Here is a 20396-nt window from a genome sequence, read left to right as displayed (position 1 = left end):
GAGTGTGCTGACGCCGGTCTCGGCCCCCAGTTCCGATGGCAGCGCAAAGTCTTCCCCCTCGTCGCCGACCAACCGCGCCATGGCGGCTCTGCGCCGCTGGCAGCCCGAGTTCAAGGGCGGCTCGCCTCTCGACAACTCGCAGAGCCCGTCGCCGTGCGGGAACCACGAACGCGCCATGATGGTGGCCTGCCTGGGCTCGTGCGCCGCCGGCACCACGCTCGGCTTCTCGTCCGCGGCCATGCCTTCCATCGAGCACGAGCCCTGGTACAAACTGCCGCACAGCTATCCGGAGAACCGCTGGGGCGAGGCCGTCTTCTTGCTGGGTGCGTCCGGTGGAGCCCTGCTCTCAGGTGAACAGAGTCTCCAGGAAGAAGTAGGAGGAACTGATTCGATTTTCAGCTGAAGCAAATGGCTCCGACGACGAAGTCGAAGGACTGGTGCTAAAAAGATAGTTGGTTTCTCCGGTGCCTTGCACAGGCTAAGCGCCTCCATGTGAGGGGTGGGGATAGGGCGATGAGTGATGGTGCATTTAGATACTGAGCTACAGTGCTCATATGCAGCACTTGGCACATTATTCCCGCCTCACACGGCCATACCCACTGCACCTGTCCACTAACTGTGTGAGGTGAAAGGCGCATCTACAGATCCTGCTAGACCCTCTTTCGACACCAATCCAGTGCCGCTTGCTCTAACTCCTCGGTCACGTTGGCGAACCTGAGGCAAGCTGTTCGAAACTAATCTCGCCAAGTAAAAATCTACTCAGGCAGTCTGATATTCTCATGAAGAGCGGGTCTAGATTAATGTAGCGTGAGAAATTGCAATCTTCAGAACTGGAATGTTTGGTGGGTAGATGCGAAGTTCTCAACAGTCTCCCCAGTACACGACAAGGATGATTTTATGAGTTACGTGTGAACTAGCCTTCCGTAATTCGCCTTTATGGCAGAACACGTAGACTATATACAAATATATATTTAAAAAAACTGTAGAAAAATTTCCCAGCACCTGATGTTGAAACTCTTCAGTAGCGATAATTACCAAGAAGTGTCTCGTACTGCACTCTAAGATAACAAAACGGCTTTTCCAGTTTATCGTGTTTACATGGGTGTAATACCCATCGGATACTAACCTATTTCATCACGCTTAGAAAAAGTCATATCTGCTCCGAAAAAGCTCGGTTGAGTAGAGCTGCAGTGTGCTGCGATCAACGGGCATGTCGGCTGTGCAGGGTTCTTGCTCCGTTTCGCGGGCAACCGAAAAACCCTGCTATTGTCTGCCTTTGGTCTGCTGTGTGCCTGGGTCGGGCTCATGTCCTGCAACAGCATCGCCGCGTTCATGGCCAGCCGCGTCGCGTGCGGTCTGTGGCTCGGGGTTACGGCGAACAGCGCCCTCGTGTACGTGACCGACGTGGCTCCTCCCACCAAGAGGGCGTTCTTCGGTGGCCTCACAGAGGTGAGCAAGCACCTCCTGCCACACTCGGCTTCACCGCTATCATGTCAGCACTGCTGAAATTTTGTGAGGGCAGCCACACGAGCGTTTAAACTGAAGATGAAGATCGAATGATTTTTTGAGTATTTGTCCAGAGATAAGGTATGCGAATGTATGAAATTTGCGGGTAAAGCATGCCTAGTTTTTGTTGCGCTAGCATTTAAGACGGGGACATAATCGGCGCTAAAACTCGCATTGAGCAATTATGCTTCTTTTTATCGCACCACAGTATTGCGTAGAAGCTGACTGATGACGTTATTCCTCAGTTATTCATGTTGAGATACATCATTGGTGCGTCATCCGATGCATCCAAAGGAAGCTTCGCAGGATTTACTTTCATTGACTTTGGTTTTCTTACCCTGAAAAAAAAAAGTTTCTGCGTTGCGTCCCGCACCTTTTCTGCTTACCGCGTGCTTGTAATTTCGTTAGAGATGAAGCCCATGGTAGTTTTAAGCAGGAAACTACTCACACTATATGAAAATCGTAGCTCTCATCATATCTCATCACCTCATACAGTGTGAAACAATAAGTACCCTTTCTACCGTATAACTTTCCGACAGCCATTTGGTTTCGTAACGCAAACGTTATTTCATAGCGCAAACAGCATTCTCCTATTCCGCAGGTCGCCTTGGGTGCCGGAACGCTGGCTGCCAGCACTCTCGAAAGCGCCAGGTGGGAGCTGCAAGCGACCGTCTGTGCCGTGTGGCCGGTGATGGTGTTTGCCCTCCAGCACTACCTGGTTGAGAGCCCGCGTTGGCTGCATGACAGAGGCTCCCGCCAGGAGGCCAACATTGCGGCGGCTCGCCTTTTTGGCATAGACCTGCCTCCGGAGCTCAGGGCGAAGAAGGAAGGCGAGCCGGTCCACTCCTATCGTTGCCTGAAGCAAATCCGGTGAGTTCAGGAGCTGCATTAGCGCCATGGTTAACTCTCCATGAAAGTTCGTGATATTGTCTTACAGGGTAGAACACAGTGTGCTTAAGTTGTCTCCTCACTCATTCCATAAGGTTTAGATTTTACCGTATACAACAGGTGGAAAATGACACCAAGGCAGGTTTACGTAATAGGGTACAGCAATACAGGGGAGCAGCCTGTAGCAGGAAAATGGATAACAATACAAAATTAAGAGAAGAAAGGTTGAGTACTTAGCTTTTAAAAATCAAGTTTGACACTTAACGATCAGAGAACAAGAAAGAATGCGTATCTGCATGCATGTCTCCGTATGATATGTGCGGTTATCTGTGGTATGATATAATACGATATGTGCGGCATGTTTGCGCTGCGCTTGCCATTGAGAGTGGAGTGCATTTTCATATTGGGCCAGTTTTGCTCTTTGATGTCGTTAACATTATAATTTCAGTTCGTGGAATACGATCATACCAGAGCCGGAAATACGAAAACTTGTGCGCTGTGGGTGCATAAAAAAAGCTGTTACTTCCTGTAGTATGACCTGTTTTTATCAATGTAGATGCCATAGAGGCTTTTTGGTCTTTAGTACCACACGGTACGGCCATATTTTGTAGGCATTGAGCATTAGAAACAGTCAGAGCGATGTGCATTCCGAATCATCCTCAATTCCAACTGCTCTAATAAAAAAGCGGCAGGCGCCACAAACTACAGAGGCGAACGCTCTTAACCTCGCTTACCAACGGTAGTTACTCATTTGCATGCAGCACCTCTTGCTTGCATTTTTTTTTCTCCTTCATGAGGTGAAGCGACTGCTGTTCAAAATATGTCAATACTGGTCACCTCTTTCACGTGGTTCTTGGAATGAGGGATCTCGTAATGGCAGATGTGGAGTTTTTACTGATCATTGTCAGGCCAACTTCGAGAAGTGCAGGATAAAAGCCCCTTATTTGATAGAATTTTCAATTCTCTCCTCTGCGAACTGCACCCACCCAGTCCTCACAAACTGCCTGGCTTTTTGCGCCCTCCTGACTCTCTGTCGCCCCATCCTCGGTTTGTCTTCATAATTCCACCCTGTTACATGTTCTAAGCATTAAATTCCCTGCTCAGATCAGTTTTCTGTTCTTTAACTTGACTAGAATAATTCTATTATATTAATTAATTCTATTATATTAAGAGTAGGTGGCCTTTGTAGTATCGCGCAAGTGCCGGCAAGTAGACCAACATCACTTTTTACCGTCCTGGTACGGGAGAGGGAAAGTTTCAGATAATACAATGGCAGCTACAAACTACTGAATGAAAATCTTTCCAGACAGCTTGCGCCTGAAGAAGTTTGTCTTAGAATTCTGAACAGCTGTGTAACTTGTGCTTAAACAAAAAACAGTTATAAAATCCATCTACATCGCTAAAGGTTCTCTCTAAAAACCTAAAACGGATATTCCCTGGACGTTTTTCTTTTTCGGCTATGGGATTTATAGTGTCATCTAGGGCAGCGTGAAATGGCTATTTCAGTGGGAGTGTTTAGAATCTGCCTTAGAATTCAGCCTCCTCCTATTCTCTTATGATTATTTTTCTCCCTTCATGGCGTGATATAAATATGTAACTGTAAAAACCGTTATCTTTCAAAAGGTGAAAGTGGGGAGACTAGAGAATTAATCTTACTGGTAATCACCGAAAGAAAAACACTGCCATGCATAATGCCAACGTGTGTTCGGTACATTATCGTATTCTTTTTATTTAGCGGAATGATTTTACCGTCAGGTTTGTGTATACATAAAGATATGTTGCCGCGCGCACAGTACAACGAAAAAACACATGGGCAAACGAAGAAGAAAATGCTTCGCTTTTTTGGTGTTTTTTCCTCCTTGTTGCCATTGTCGTGGCAGCGATGGAAGGCGACTACGGTTCGCTAACGCTCACTCGTTAAAGAGCGCATGAAGCTGTTTTAAAAGTGACTGTAAAATAAGCGTGTTATGTAAAGGCAGGTCCTAAAAAAACGCGCTGCTCATTTATAGGTATATATATAAGAAAACAGCTTCCTCACACAAACCCTACCTTACACGGACATATGGTTCACGCGGCGTCAGTAGTAAAGGGCTGCCAGTGACTTGTCACGAAACGCTCTCTCAACGCTGTATATAGTCAAACCAGGTACACGGGAGCACGGGCGGACCGGAGGCAGCGGCGCGTCCACCCAGGTGACGTCTTTGTTCACACAGCCCAGCGCAGCCTGTAGTATTCTTTATTGCTCCTTACGATGTATGAGTTGAGAGAGGAAACGAAGAGAATCGTTTTTATTCGACAGTGTCTGTGGAGGTAGATAAGCTAAATCGAAAATTTTGGCGGAATGATTAACTATTAAGTATCTATCAGTCTCTCACTTGTCTTGACCTCTGAGCAAGCCGTTTCATGGGTCCTTTGAGTGAAATAACACTGATGCCTGCGCTAAATCGGCTTTCCTCGCGAAAAATTTAAGAAACCGTCTTCACCATATACTACCCGTGCTCATTGCCTGGAAGTGTAAATCTTGTCCTGTGGCTTCGCATCTTCTGTCATGTGGACAAGAGCGTGGATTATATGCAGTGCAATATTAGATCGATGACTACTCATCTGCTTACATCGAGCAACGAGACATCGTTGTATGCATAAAGAAGGGCAGCCACTTGACTAATAATCAGACAATTTTATTTGGTCCGTAAGCTGCCCTTGTGCTTAATAGGGCACATAAAACTACATCATGCCACTCGGCGTTGATTTTTCCTCCTTGTCTTTCGCTTTGCCGCAGGCTGGTATGGGCGTGCCTTCTTGTGAACGTCCTGCAGAACCTGTCGTTCGCCCCGCTGTTCTTGCTGAGGGCACTGCAGGTCCTAGGCAGCCTAATTGGCGAATTCACAGGCAGCGCCGTCGCCGTGCTCCTGCTCGCTGCTTACGTGAGTCTCGGGGCATTTTTCGCCTTCCAGACATCCGCGGTCGGTCGCCGATGGCTTCTAGGGTTCTCAGCTCTCTTGGTGGCCGCCACGGTATTCGCCCTGCGGCCCCTGGAGTACTTGGTGTTCAGGTTCGTTGATGACGTGGAGCATTTATTTTTTGTTATCTCATTCGCATTGTTTTTATCGTGTAATGAAGTTTTTTTTTCTGGGTGCCCTTGCACAGTGACAGCATCCAACGCCAATGTAAGTGCTAAATGTGAAATATTAGGGACAGCCACGATGAAGCAGACGTGCTCCTGCGATGTCAAACAGGCTTTTGCATCTTTGCTCGGCCTAAGCCTAACAGCGATGATTGAGACTGAGTTACTTGTAACCTAATTATGTTTCTAAATCTAGGAGGAATGTAATTGTTTGCGGAAGGGCACCTCAGAAAAGTAGCTTCAATTCGTGTTTAACGCCTCGTTACGAACACTTCAGAAATGTGTTATGTACTAATCATGACATATGAGCTCAAGTAAGCCTTAGCTACTAGCCTGGTTCCGTCGAAGGTTCGTCCTCATTAAGGAACAAAACTTGCTCTATTCCGACAACAGTGCTTTAAAGACACTCGGAAACGTTTTCAAGATCAATGGTGGCGGCAGAAAAATAGGGGCCAAGGCAATCTGAACTGGCCAATTACTGGCCAATATGTTTCCGAATTGCAGTTATTATGAATGTAATAGGCACGAAGATGGGCCTAAGTAATGCAACTTTAGCGGCACAACACGTAAGAGCGGCGCTAGCTGCCAGACAGCACTGCGCTTATCACAACGTTTGCCTCGCTGCGCGCGCTGTAATTTTCGTTCAATTTTGCGATGAACTAGATCCGGAACATTGCTATCAGCGAGAGGTCTGATAGCATTTTCTGATTACTACTTCTATGTTATCACTTGCAGCAAGTGGACTATAGAGAAGCAGCCCAAGGAGACCAACTGGCGCGGCGTTCTGTCAGTCGGGCTCCTGGTGCTGTGCTACTCGGTCGGTCTCTGCCAAGTGCCGCCTCTGCTGACCGGCGAATTGATGCCGCTGCGGATGCGCTATGTCGGCTGTTCATTCATGTCTGCATCGCGCTGGCTCGGTACTGGGTTGCTCCTTCACTTCGACGGCGAAGTGGTGGAAGCAGTGCGGTACCAAGGGTCCTTCTTAGCCTTCACTCTTGTATACCTCGTCGTCACTGCCACGGCGCTGGTCATGATTCCGGAGACAGAAGGCCGCGCATTGGCAGACATTGCTAAAGACAGTTGACGTTGAGAACTGAACCACGGTTTCCTCCGCGTTTGTCTCTACAGACATTCATTTCAACGCAAGCCAATTCCATCTCATACGTCACGTGTGACTAGCTATAGCCGCTGGAGCCTACTACAACGTACTGTTGCCCTTTATTCTACTAGCAGTCTGTATTTTCGTAATGAAATGCCGGTTCAAATTCCAGTTTTATTATTGGATTTTTAGACCTTCCCAAGTTTTCTCCCTTGAGGTCCCGTATGCTATGAAATGATGTGAAGAAATCTTGTTGTCTAGGATTCATCGGACTGTTTTTGCATTCTTAGTGTAGATAACCTGCTGGCAGAGTTTGATCACACCGCATCAACGAACATTTTTAGGGCTGCAGCCAGCTCGTTGTTCTGGCCATACAATTATTTTTCTCGCACTTTTTAAACTTGTAAAATGATTACTTAGCCTATTATTTTATATTTTCTAGGAAATATACGTCATATTTCTTGTGTTCTTGTTCTGTTTATCGAGCATTTCTACTGTATTTTCAAAATGCATGTGCACGTAAGAGTTCAAGATTGCGTTAAGGGTGGAGAAGAAAAAAACGTGATTTTTGGCGTCAGCCATAATGCATGAGAATTATCCTCGTCAGTGTTTCCGGCAAAAAAAGAAACAACTGTCAGTTAGTAACCAGTGTGTAGATCAAGAACAAAAAATTATCTGTAGCATTTTTTGGTAAAGGCTCTGAACCGAAGTTTTATAGTACAGCACCCAAAATCCATTCATTTATAACGCAGTTGCCTGTCTTATGAACTGCTTTAATGGGCAATCACGTTTTGAAATTAACACCACGAAAAGTGCTCGAGCTCTAAAGCCCTTGCTCTTTTCCTTATCGCTCACGGCGCCTCAGCGACAATGGTTAGAGGTTGAATTCTTGGTTTTTATTTTTGGAAATTCGCAGTGCAGAATGCTAAAGGCAAGAAAAAAAGCGAAGAATACGTCATGCAACAAACCATTCTGTTGAATCTACTCGATATGTGGCTGTGTGTGGACGCACATCAGTTTGATGGCACTAGATACATTTCTCACGCACAGGTGAACCTAAAACTTCCGTTTTGGCATCACATTTTTAAGTATTCCGCACCAGATGAACAGGCTTGGGTTCCTGTGCGCAAACTGTGCAAGCTGAGTCGTTTCTTGGAAATACGTCTGGTTCCCTGAATGCACATTGGAAAACGACCTATGAGAATTTTATCAGCTCAATTGAAGTTGCCAGGCGCTGAACAACTATACCACTTGTTCAGTAATTAGCATTCTTAGCTCGTGGCTTCAGCAAAGATTCTGCGTGCAGAGCTGACTTCATCAGTTTACAAATAAAGGTCTTGGGCTTTGTTTGAGAATAACTTCTTAGTAGGGCACGGTGCTCTGTGAGAAAAAAAAAATTACTTTGCAGACGTTAGTATTCATTGCAAGCAAACGGCCTTAACTAAAATCGAAGTGGCTGTGCTTCTGGTAACTAGTTTGCTACCAGTACTATCCACCTAAGATTAATGGTTTGAATGCAATTCAAACACACACGCCGGGTAGTTTTATTTTCTGCGACTCGCCCGTACCTTCACAGCGCCACATAAGCGGCTTCCGCGGATTGTTTCGATTGCTGAGGCGCTACTCAGCTGTCTTTTTGTCGTAATACTGAGCACCACTGCAGGGACACTACACTGCAGCAAAACGCTGTCAGCCTATCTACTTGCCCGTAGCCGGGAATGAGAGGTTTGGCGCCACTAAGCTGCTCGTGGGCTGTGAGAGGCAGCATAATGTCGGCATTGGGAATAACTTCGACCGCCTGAAGTTAATTTGCATCCGGTGCTGCTACGTCACTGTTGCGACTGTTAGCCCACCGTACCACAACCTTCGTTCGGGCGACTTCCGGCTGTCAATGCGCGCAGCTACCAGGGGCAAGCGGTGCTCCTGTCGAAGAGCTGGGATGGCAAGCTTTATGAAGACATTTATCTGCACTGCATAGAGAGACATCATACAAACCTTCTGAACAGGAGCCGATACCATAACGGCTGCTTCAGGTAGGGGCTCGGCCAGTGAAGAGCGGCGCCTTTCCCGGCTCCCTCTCTCGGAGTTCGCGCTCATTTCTTCTATGCCTCTAGGCAGTCAAACGAACGTAATTATAGAATGCTCTGCATGGAGCAAGGAACACAGAGGAACCCCTGCGGTCCGAGCTGTGTTCCAGAGAGTGGGCAGGGAAGTGGACAGGCGTGGAGGGACACACACTATTCCGCAAGAGCAGCAAAAACTAGAGCAGGTGAACACAAGAATCAGGTGCCTGTTTTTTTACTTGTGTTCCTCCTCTTCCACCGTCCTCCTCTCCTACATTCTCCATTGACTTGGCGCGCTACACAACCCATTCGTTCCAGCGGCTTTCTCAGAGCAACATGCTGGTGCACAGAAAGATGAGTCGACCAAAGCTGATGCATTCACATATAGGAGCATGATAACACAGGCGATTACGGCTTCAAGATCAGGAGGTGCGCACTCGCAAAGCCAATGGAGCAAAACGTATATAGGAAAGTTAATCGACGATGGGGGTTAATATAGAAAAACTGAGATTGTGAGCGTATGCAACAAGGGCGCAAATATATCCTGATATGCGCTTTCGCGAAGGCACTTTGAAGCTCACGTTCAGAAAAAGGCTAATAACGAAAAAAGCTTAGTCGACAAAAGCTGTCCTGAAAACAAGGATTAGCACTTGTCGTGCTGTTATCAGTTTATAGCCAGAGTTTTATTCAAGCAGATGGCCTGAGCCAAGCAGATCTCTAGAAAGGGTATCGAATGCAGCATTCACTAATATCTTGCGAAGTTATGAACATTTAAATAGCCTGTAATTTTTGAAGAATATATGAAATAACGCTGGTGAGTACTAAAGGAAGGGAAAAGCAGTAATGAAATCTGTATATTTAAAATGCAGTTAGCTGCTTAGGTTCGGTTTGAACATCTAAAGAGGAGGATATTGCAAGCGTGCGAAAACTCGAGGCACGGTAAAAATCTATACAATTCGTTAGGACATATTTTTAATGCACGAGCGCGTTTGTTACGTTCTATACTGATTATAAACATTTTTATATCGACCATATTCCTACAAAACTTGACATAGACACTAGCTCCGAAGACATACTAAGCTGCTGCAGACAGATGAACATTTTTCAGGAAATTTGCCAATTATGCTGTTGGTTCAGTTGAGGCGCGAAATGCTTTTGCCTCTATTCACGTAGGAACATAAATCAAGAACTTCAACCTTTATCAGTAGACGTCGTAGCCTATTTTTCAGACATTAACGGCAAACAAGAAACCACTGGCTAACTAGGCTACGGGTAGGCTACGGGTTACATTCGATGAGAACTATCATTTCCATTTATTTCTTCACGACAGCGTCTCTCAATTTTCTCTCCGTTCTTTGTCTCAGTTTCTTTTCATATCTGCCTGTCTTCTTTCTTGTTCTTCTCCCTTGCTTGTTACTCTCATCTTCCTTCTTCTTTCTTCTCTCGATCTTTCTTTTTGTTTTTGTAGTGAGCTACTACACTTCTCTTTCGGCTGCTTAGAGAGTATCAGAGTGCTGTCAAACTACACTGGGCTTCATTAGGCTTCACGGAATAGAATCTGATTTATTTGTGTATAAAATATGGCGAGAAGGCTGTGCGCTCTCATGTCTTCTTTTAAACATAGAATGTGCGGCACATTTCTCGGGGAACTAAAAATGGTCATCCGTTACTTGGCTGACGGCGCCGCTGGCTGTATCTAACGGCTTGCGCGGTTTAGACTGGCCGTGTAGGTTATCACTAAACGAATGTACTCCACTACCGCAATTTGTTTTTTCTTATGCGAGTGTCCGTAGCATATCGCCATTTTAAACGTTCAGGAAGCGGCTCTACAAGTGATCACTACGGCGGAATTAAAGATGCCTGCTTTTCGGGCCGGCCTAGATAGAATCGCGGTTTTAAAATTTTGCGTTAAGTTCGTGGTTGTTCGTCGATGGCGGCAGCCTCTTGCGAGCCAAGCAGTCTCGTTTCTCGAGACTGGAAAGAAAATAACAAGAAACATGGAAGCCACTGCAGTCTGGCGTTTTAAAACGGGTAGCGTGAAAGCGGGATGTAAAACTATCGACGCTTGCTTTCAAGATCGTTCAAAACAATTGAAATAGATGAAAACTCTTGTACAACGGGTAAATGACGAAGCTATATGCAATTTTTTTTACAGTTACCCAGCCGTCATGTTGCTAAAATAGTTTGGAAACCACTCTGAAAGAAATTTTAACTGATAGAAAAGCACTTTTATGCATTTTTGTTCTTATCAATATTAATAACCACGTGATACTTTGAATATAAATATATATTTCGAATAATGTGTAGAGGTGGGAAGCGAGAACAAAGGACAGTTTATTGGCGCGTTGTTTAGTCCGAAGAATTAACCGCACCTTTTCCTTTCAGTTTGATGCAATCTATATGTTCTAGAGCCGTGGACCTATGCACTGAATGTCAGACCAAAGTGATAGTTATTTTCCTTTGATTTTGTCCAAATCTTACCTATACCCAACAATTCTGACCAAAAGCATTTTTAAGCGTGAAAACATTTATGAATGCAATTTTTTCATATATTTCAAGATTTCACTATAACAATCAATATATCCGCAGATCACCAGACGGCAGTCTTGCATTTTTTTTCCCTATTTGCGTTTTTGCTATCATCAAAAGCGTTCCCCATTGGTTTGCTACGGCAGTCTTAACTGTTCGGTGCAAGCGATGGAAACAGTTTAAAAGAAAGATTTTGCTACATATCTGAAGAATTGACCATTACTTTCAATATTTCCGTAACAGTACCATAAAATGTTCCAATTTTCACAATTTTTGTCGGAGAATGTTGGACATGATTTGCCCGTGAGACAGATACTAGTGACACTGAGGCCATGGCGAAGTAACGAAGTACAAAATACAAAAAGAGAGAGAATGAAATGGAACTGGAAAGAAACCGTGTCAACGCCCGCTCTGCGCGCATCACAAACCACCATATCACCGTACGCGCATGCCGTATAAGGAGTGTAATAACTATACGGATAATCAGGCACAATACTTTCGCGCTTGAAATTCGCCCTTTAGTCATGCATGCCTAGTGATGCTCGTTAGTATAATAACGTCTCGTATTTACATACACCATTCTTGTGCGGTTAATTGATATTTTAGAAATAAACAGTCGGAGTCTGATAAAAGCTGAGCTTTCACGATAGTGCAAGATGTCCACTGCAGTGTCGACATCTATGTGCCTGCTCTCAGGTTTTGTGCCCACTGCTGTCACCAGAAAATTCACGCAGTGGCTCTTCTATCTCGTCGTAGGGCAAAGATCAACGTAACAGCGCCTCTAAGATATGTTCGTAGAGCCAAAATCTCGAAACGTCCGAATGAACCGGCGAGCCACTCACGCGACGGAGCAAACAATATAGTCCCGCGCGCACAGATCCTTCGTAAATACTCTCTTATTCGTGGTCGCACATAGACCATCTTTAGCCTATTTTATGAAAGGCAGGCGTGCAGTCTGTCATAAAATTTGCCCTCATTAAATGATTTCGTTCTAAGCTTCACCTACATGCGGAGGATTGCACGGAGCTCTTCATTCGCAATACCATTTTGCAGCAGCGACTGCGGTGAAGAGGGTCGTGCAAAAGGTGGGCACAGTTTACGAAGCATTTTGGTTCTCCGATAGCTCTCGGCGACTTTTTGCGTGTTTTGGTCGATTTATCGACGGAGGTCTTAATTTCGAGGCGACGTCGTCGGATACCCTCTCTACTGCATCCGGCTTGCCATCCAGCATCTCACGCTTGGACGACGTGGAAGCGGCATCCTGGACCACCAAGTAAACCACATAAACGATGGCACTCACATTGAAGTATTTTTCGCAGACGCTGTATGCGACGAGTCATACGTAAAACGCGCGATCTTCTGCCGCGGTATGACACGCTTCTGCTTTTCGTCCGTTCGGTGTCAGTCGAACATTTCCTGCGTTCCTCTGGAGTATGAGCGGTACCCAGTTGCACAGCACGTGTTCAACATCATCCGCGATACTCACAAACAGCATAACGGTCGCAACAAGATGAGAATGTACGGCAGATACTATATGCTAGTCGGCCACAATTGCACTCACTATCCACATTAGACTGCACCAATAGCCAGCTCCTAGGGGCGGTCGTCTTCGGCTCCGTACAGCGTCTCCCATAGGCTTACGGTCGAGCTGGAAGAAAAATACAAGCACGGAAGGGCTCCGTTACGAATTAGCACCGCATAGCACTAGCTGCCTCGGGCGTGAATTTTATTCTTGGAGTAAAGTGGGATGTCTCCCGGCATAGCCACAAGCGCTCACTAGGGGCGACAGTTCTCTAGGCGAATAGTCGGCTAATCTAGGTACCAAGCCACCAAGCCGCGTTGTAGCCCGCTTGCATCCCAATCAGAGTGAATATGATTCGCAGCTGCAGCGGGAAATCTTTCATGGCCCATGCTTGAAGCGTAGCGAAGACGCTGTGCCGTTGTACGGCGCCATGAAAGGAGGACTGCCATTTTGACGCTATTGTGCCCGGTTTCACCCCACTTTTGTGGAATCCAAGTTTTCGTAGGGCGCTCCGGGCCACTTTTACTCCGAACCACGCTCCACCTGCAGGTAAGAATAATGCCGGTCGAATATATTTTTACCATCTAACAACATGACAACAGCACCTACTTTCGTGCTATTGGTTTCATAACTTTTCTCTGCAGTCTCTGCATGGAACGACACAGTTTTTCTAGAATCCCTTCTTATGGACATTTTTAAGGGGAATGGATCCACATCTTAGAAATGTCTCTTTTGTGACCTTTTAAGCTCTTACAATGATAGAAAAATTCTGAAATAATTTTTAAAGATTCTGGTTGATGATAGGCCGTGAGTTTTGTTCAATGAAATTATTCAGGACCCTTCTTCCTTGCCCCCTCGCCCCAACCAGAAAACAGTTTAGAAAAATAAAAACAGCATGCCATTTCCGCCGAAATTAGCGCACTGCTACACGCCGCGAGGCATGTATGGTCGTAGAGACTAGCATAACAATAATTTGGCGTCACATGGCATGGTGCACCATAAACTTGCTTTTTGTACGATGACAAGTTACACAGGCTGATGTACCAGGGATAGCGGCTGCGCCGTGAGTGCGTGCGCAGGAGTAAAGGCGCAACTTAAAGCTCAAGAGTTGCACATCAACCTGCACAGTGCTGTCTAGGTCGATCGGGCACTGAGCACTGAGATAACATTGCTTTGCTAGCTAAGCGACGAGATCAACGGAAGCTTGAGCTTTTTTTTTTTTGCTTTAGAGCAACGGCTTGCAGGACCGGAAGGGAAGGCTTGCAGGAAGGGACAGCTTGCAGGACCGGAAGGCTTGCAGGGAGGGGAAGCATTGTGGCTTTTGCAAGATGAAACGACGCCGACAGGTTTTCAAGGCTTACATCTCACTGCAGGAAGTATTCTGTTGCAGGTTATGAAGTGCGTGATAGTTGTCATACTCACAAACGACAAAGATGATGGTCAGCATACCCATGGTGACCTGAAAAAGAAAAAGGCTATGAGAATACCGGTCGTCAATCACGCATCTATTTAAAGCACGAACGCTAGCGTGGATTCTCTTAAGTTATGCTCGCGTTAAAATAATCTATGGAGCCTTTTTTTTACCCTCGCACACAGGCTGCGTGTGCACTCGTATTCTCTACACTTGGTGACCCCTCTCGGAGCGTGCGGCCCAATAGAACACGAGTCACGCAGAAGCCGCAAGTACAACGCTATAGTGTGCATGGACGTGAGTTTCATTTCTGTCTTTGGTGCACCTCATCATCTAAAGTATGTATCATCCACACACCTGTCTGTAGCGCTGTAACGCCCCACCGTGAAGTATACTTTCTTGATTTAGCAGTGGTCTATGGCTCGAAACCTGACCTTATCACGCATGCACATTCCCATGAATCCTGATTTACTACTCGTGCCTTTAAACGCTGCATGGGACCCACCAGGCAGCGGCGATTTTCATAAATTCAGAACAACTCGGGGTCCGAGTGCTCTCTAGACTTGTGTTAGGACGACTGTACGTGTGAGATGTGTATAACTATTCGAATTTTCTTTCTATAGTGGTGACTTACAGTTAACAGTTATTGGAAGGTCACTATTCCTCGTTGACCTGATATCCAAAGGTAGTGGATCAGGCACTCTATGAATTGAAAGCCAGCATTTGTGAGAATAATTCTGGGCTTGTGTGTCGCTTTTTGCCGTCTTATAAGTCAGCTGACGTCTATGACAAATGCGTGTCTGCTTTTTTTCATCTGCTGACGCTTTTATGCGCCAGGATACAGGTGTACGGATTTGACTCAGTGATGCAGTAAGGCAGAAAACGTAGGCGCGTAGGCTATCTGCAGACAGCGGGTGGTTAGGATGAAATTTCCATCAGCAGTCTTCGATATCGATGGGCAGAGCTTGCTATTGCTCACATTAAGCACATTTTGTGTACTGTGATATGCAAGCAAGACCTGTCTATTGAAAGTGATGTTTCCGTTTGCTAGTGGGCAGACTGCTAGGCGAAACACTGACCGTAGAATCCTTCTTCTCAGCAAAATATTCAAGATTTCATTACATTATATGACATTGGCCTAAGCCTGCAAAGCGACGCTGTCTCATGCGCCGAGATATTTTGATCCAAAGAGACTCGTCTTCTCGTTGCACAAGTCGTGAAAGCTGAGTTGCGGCTCTGTGTCATCTTGAGCTGGCACCATATAGCTGCACATTTTTTTGGCCTGCGTGATAATATACGTTAAGTACCCAAAACGACGTACCATGCGTCTGGTTGCAGAAAAGCTCGCTTTCTTGAGAAAAAAAAATTAAACGCTGTCCAAACCAAGTGGTCTTTAAAAAAGCACCACAAATCTTTTCATTTAGCTCTGATAATGTGCTGATCTCACAACGATGATTTGCTGACCAGAGTGACGCACCCGCACGCAGGCGACAACACAGTCCTGTTTTGGGGAGTTATAACTGGCATGAAGAGTGAAGAGGGCATTTGCATTGATATTGCATGCGAGCCTTGCACCTCTCTACAGTTTTCCGTAAGCAGTTCTTTCTGCGATAGTGCACCAAGAAAGCAACGAAGCCAGAGTGCGTGCTCAGTGCCGGAACAATAACAATGAATGTTAAAATAAATGTCTTGATCAACGCATCCATTACATCTCTGTGATAACTCAAAAATCACCTGCAAACCAAAACGCGCTGTGGGGTACGTTCAACAATACTTTCCAGCGCCAGAAGGACAGTAAATTGCAACTATCAAGCAGACGCGGCGGCTCCGCAGCTCCACATTCCCCAAAGAAACGCCCGCACCGCGGCGCGCCAGTCGCCAGAAAATGGCCGCTTAGGATAAGGGCTCTGTATTCAGGTTTATGTGTTACATGTATTGCTACGAAACTCTTTTGCTTACTTTTATTACAGTTACAACGCGACGCAACGAAAAGGTGCAAAGGCCTCATGGAGCGCATTTTTTGAACGTTAGAATTATTGCAGTAACGATCATCAAAAGCAAACAGTTTTCTGTGTTAGAATGCGACGTATGTATATTATGATCCTTTATAATCTCCACGGCTTTTCATGTCTGTCCGCTTGTGTTAGTACGCTGCACGACATGGGCGAAAGACACACAGAGGTTTCTTCTGCAGAGGATGCACTGACTTTTAGATCCTTGGCGCGTTTAGGAGCTTTCATTTGACTTGTCTTCTAATAGAAATGAATATCTTAAGATATAATCAACCTTTAATGTGCGCAAAGTGTGCCTATGCATTTGCGAATAGTCACAGTTCGATGCATGAATTGCTATTCAAGTTACCTTGAACGTCCTTTTTTTTCGTTTTTTTTCACCAGCAGACAACACCTTCTTTCCAGTGCACCCGATTAGAACAGCGACACCAAGATAATCGCTCGACATCCAATGCCACATTATTCAAATATGTGGACGACTGTTTCTTCCAATATGTGCTTTGAGGTGCTACCTGAACGGAAATAAAGCACATGAGCACTAGAAGGGCATATGTGGAAGCATGGCACACCTTTTAAGGGGGCTGATAATGGTCATGTGAAACTGAGCATGAACCGCAATAAATTTCCTTGGTGTTCCATTTATGCAATGCTGCCGCTGATATCCGCGCTGTAGCCTTGGCGACTAGGTTGTTTTTTTTGTCACAAGCGTCTTTGCTTCCATGAGCCCACATAGTGCAGAGGTCTTAAGGAATTTTTTCGGCGGGGTTGAAGTCTCCAACGGTAAACTAACACTTCAACGCGTTTAAGACTCATTTCAAGAGAACGTAATTAAACACCGATGAAAATTTCAGTAATCATGCACGTGTGGCGGCGCGAATAAATATTTTAGAATGGCTTCCGTAAGATGAGACTCTTAAGAAGCAAACATGATGTAGCAGATTTCAAATTCAGTACATGGAAAACGGCATAGAACGCACTTTTTCCAAGCAGTGGCTTTGTCATTCGTAGGAAGACTGCTCCCAGCGGATTCTACTTCAGCTGACATGCTATTAATGAAAAAAAGAAGGCATACCGAGCTGTTCTTCTTGCGGTGAGCCGATGCTGTGGTAGCGAAGTTATTTGTGCAGATATTTCACCTGCAGAGGCGACGCCAAATTTCTTAAGGAAAATATTGACTAATCCTATTGGAGACATTCTCTGCGGATGTTCCGACCACTCCCACAGAAAATGCCCTGCATATTGCATCAAAACGATCTCGAATTATCACTTACCCACAGTTCGGTAAACGAGATTTATATGGTATATGAGATATACTTAGGCGCCAAGAAATGGCATTATGTGCGGCTTTGGATTAATGCCGACAACAAAGAGACAGTTGATATACATAATTATGTATAAAATCTTCTCAAAAAGGTTCCAGGCACCCGGCCTCTTCGTTAAGCAGCATGGCAAGTTCCAAAAACCCCACGGCGTTTATTGTTTTAGTGAATTCTTCCCGCCAATCAAATTATTGTGTCCATGCCGGACACGAATCGCAAACATGTGGGGTGGCCTTGTGTTGGAGCATCCGCCTCGCATTCCGGAGGTTCTGTGTTCGGTCCCCAGTTACGCCGGATACCGACTGGTTTTCTAATGGGTACGATATTTCTGACGGGCTCGTGCTCGCTTTTAAAAAGATCTTGCACGAAACCATTGCATTGACGAATATGCGATTAGCTGCGCCGTCAAACTTAAATCCGCCTCGTGCGGTAAACCCACTTACGCATAAAAGCGACAGGACCGCCTAAACGAAGCAGCTGTCTACGAGGCAGTTAAAGCATAGGTGATTGAGCCAAACTGGTACCCAGTGGTAAACACGATATACGAAATGGTAATAAAACCTCGAACGTTTTCGCAGCTGCAGGTCGGAAGCATCGTCTTCTAACAACCCCTATTTTGAGAAAAGTGTGAAGCACTTGAGCACTGCACACTGAGACTTTATATCTTCGACGTCATGAACTTCACAGTGCCTTCTCATTGCGAGTGGTTTTACTAATGGGCGAATAAATGATAAATCGCAGCCTATGCGACAATGGGGCGAACTTTTGTATTTGGCTAGGCAGTACAGCTATGCCTAATCAAGCACAAGGTGGAATCAGAACACGAACACATCATTGCTGCACCAGTCTTGTACTATTTCTTAAGTTCTTCACACTTCCGCTGTAGCGTAGCCTTGTCACGAGGCTGATTTCAGAAACGTATACTCTGCGTTATGTGTAAGGCGATCGATCTGAACACGTTTTTAATCTTTAAAGAGGACGTTCCAGTACCAGAGCCGGACCTATGCCTCGACAGTGATAAGTGGTCCAAGTCATTGTCTTCATGATCTACTCACCGCCCTAAGGAGCTGCAGAGTCTCATACGCTCCGGCCGCCGGCACCGTTTTGGACGCACGTCGACGGCCCTCAGTCGACGTGGGCGGCCGGAATACTCTTCATCTTCTTCGCGCTCTATGTCGCGCAAAAGATTGTGATGAACGAGAAAAAAGAAAATGTTGACTGTATGCTCATATATGCGTAGCAAAGACCATTGGGCTGCTCAGCCACTCCGTATCTTAACTATGTCAGCTGCTAATGGGAAGGCTGATGGACATTGCGTTTGGGGTTACAACGTCCAAAAAATGATGACACTCATTGACAGCTCGAAAATGGCGAAGAGAAGAAGAGCATCGAAAGCGCCACATGAATACTATTCTTTCACAACATCAGATGTTAATTGGAAGGTGTGTGGAGAGCATGTTGTCTCTTACGCGTCTGCTAGATGAAAAAAAAAACATATATAATTTGGTTTTTGCTCCTGTGGTGTTGCACAATTTTGAAGCAAACACCTTCACAAAAGGTACTACTTCGCTGCAGACGATACTTTGAGTGGAACGACCCAAAACATACAAAACGAGTGGGAGCCAACTGCAGGTGGCCAGCATTAAATTTTTCGCGCGCTAAATAGCTAAAGTCGCAGCTCCCATGATGGGTGCAGATAACATGATTGAACACTGCAGCTACTCTCTCTGCTTCCTTTTTGCTGAATCTTACACTTCTTCACTAAGTTCGAAACTTTACTGAAATCTTCTTTGTTCCATATTAATGCCCATTTAAAGACTACATAACTTTATTCTTTGGATACTTCTTTTGTTTTACGATTTGATGCCCCCGTTTCGTACCGCCTTTCTCTAAAAACATCTCTCCAACGCAGAGCACCACGTCAGCGCTTTTACGTCGACGGCTAAATCCTCAATTTCATGAGAGCTTCCCTTTCTCTCTCTGCCCCGTCGCTGGAGTGCGATGTGAAACTCATTGGCGCTCGGCGTCTTCTCACAGCGACATGTACTATCGCGTTCATTTGTTTACGGGAGGCTTGTTCTCGGAGGAAAGTTCACAGTAGCTCTGCCTCGCGAACCCGTCGCGTGGTATTGCTACCTGTGGATAGAGCACGCAAGTACTTCATTTTTTTACACTTTTCAAGCGACTAGCATGCGTGGCCGCACCAAAGTGATCTTTTTTCCGCGCACCCGCGTCCCGTGAACTTTTGATCGCGTCAGTAGATACAGAGAGGTGGATGATTACAGTTGACGCATTCATGAAAATAAGAACGAGAACCAATGCGTCAAGAGTAGCTGGCGCACTCGCAGAGCAAATGCCGGTAAGCATAGACAACTGGGAGAGGATGGCAGTGCAGAGAGGTCAAGGTGGAAAGGGTACGTGCTTATGACATTACAAAAAATTAGGAAGTTGACGCTTCGAATAAGGTAATACACGGAATTCTAGATTCTAGGAGTTTTCTTCAAAAAATGATGAGTGCTCGGCATTCCAGATTTTTAGTTTCGGAGGCGCAGATTTAAAGAGACGCTGACGGTAAGTGTACAGCAATTTTTTTTGTACGTCTATTTGTTGGCTCTTTCTGGCTGTGATGACGTCTATATATGCGAGCAAAAGACATAATTAGGGCCGGGAGAATTGGGTTTGCAATTTTTCTCGCCACTCGATTTAAACTTGTGACGTCCATATTGAAAACGACTCCCTTCTCACCGTTTTGAGTGAATGTGTGATGTCTGACCTCAAGGACCCGCGCATAATATATCGCTCTTAACGTAACATAGGTTTCTTGCGGAAACTGCCGGCAGTGGCGACACCTTCATTTCATTTTTTTTACCTTTTTCAACTAGTTTCGTAGCGAAGGTTGCATCTGTTTCATCAGAAGGCGAAA

General features: G+C 45.5%; 1 protein-coding gene and 1 long non-coding RNA gene across 2 annotated transcripts in view; one reads left to right on the top strand and one right to left on the bottom strand.

Annotated features, from left to right (window-relative positions):
- Positions 1-20396, top strand: part of LOC144094611 (solute carrier family 2, facilitated glucose transporter member 8-like) — an 83287-nt gene continuing 62891 nt past the window's right edge. The window contains exons 1-4 of the mRNA XM_077628527.1: positions 1-350; positions 1226-1449; positions 2108-2376; positions 5174-5446. Coding sequence (XP_077484653.1) covers positions 80-350; positions 1226-1449; positions 2108-2376; positions 5174-5446 — 1037 coding nt within the window. The 5' untranslated portion in view covers positions 1-79. The remainder of the gene's footprint in view (positions 351-1225; positions 1450-2107; positions 2377-5173; positions 5447-20396) is intronic.
- Positions 12911-18634, bottom strand: LOC144094609 (uncharacterized). Its single transcript, XR_013306529.1, has 4 exons — positions 18529-18634; positions 17227-17290; positions 14154-14190; positions 12911-13274 (listed from the first exon to the last, which is right to left on the bottom strand). It is a non-coding gene; the product is annotated as an uncharacterized LOC144094609 (long non-coding RNA).

This window comes from Amblyomma americanum, chromosome 6, assembly GCF_052857255.1.
Source record: "Amblyomma americanum isolate KBUSLIRL-KWMA chromosome 6, ASM5285725v1, whole genome shotgun sequence".
NCBI lineage: Eukaryota > Metazoa > Arthropoda > Arachnida > Ixodida > Ixodidae > Amblyomma > Amblyomma americanum.
The sequence above is the reverse complement of the archived record's forward strand: the minus strand, read 5'-3'. Positions and strand labels throughout refer to the sequence as shown.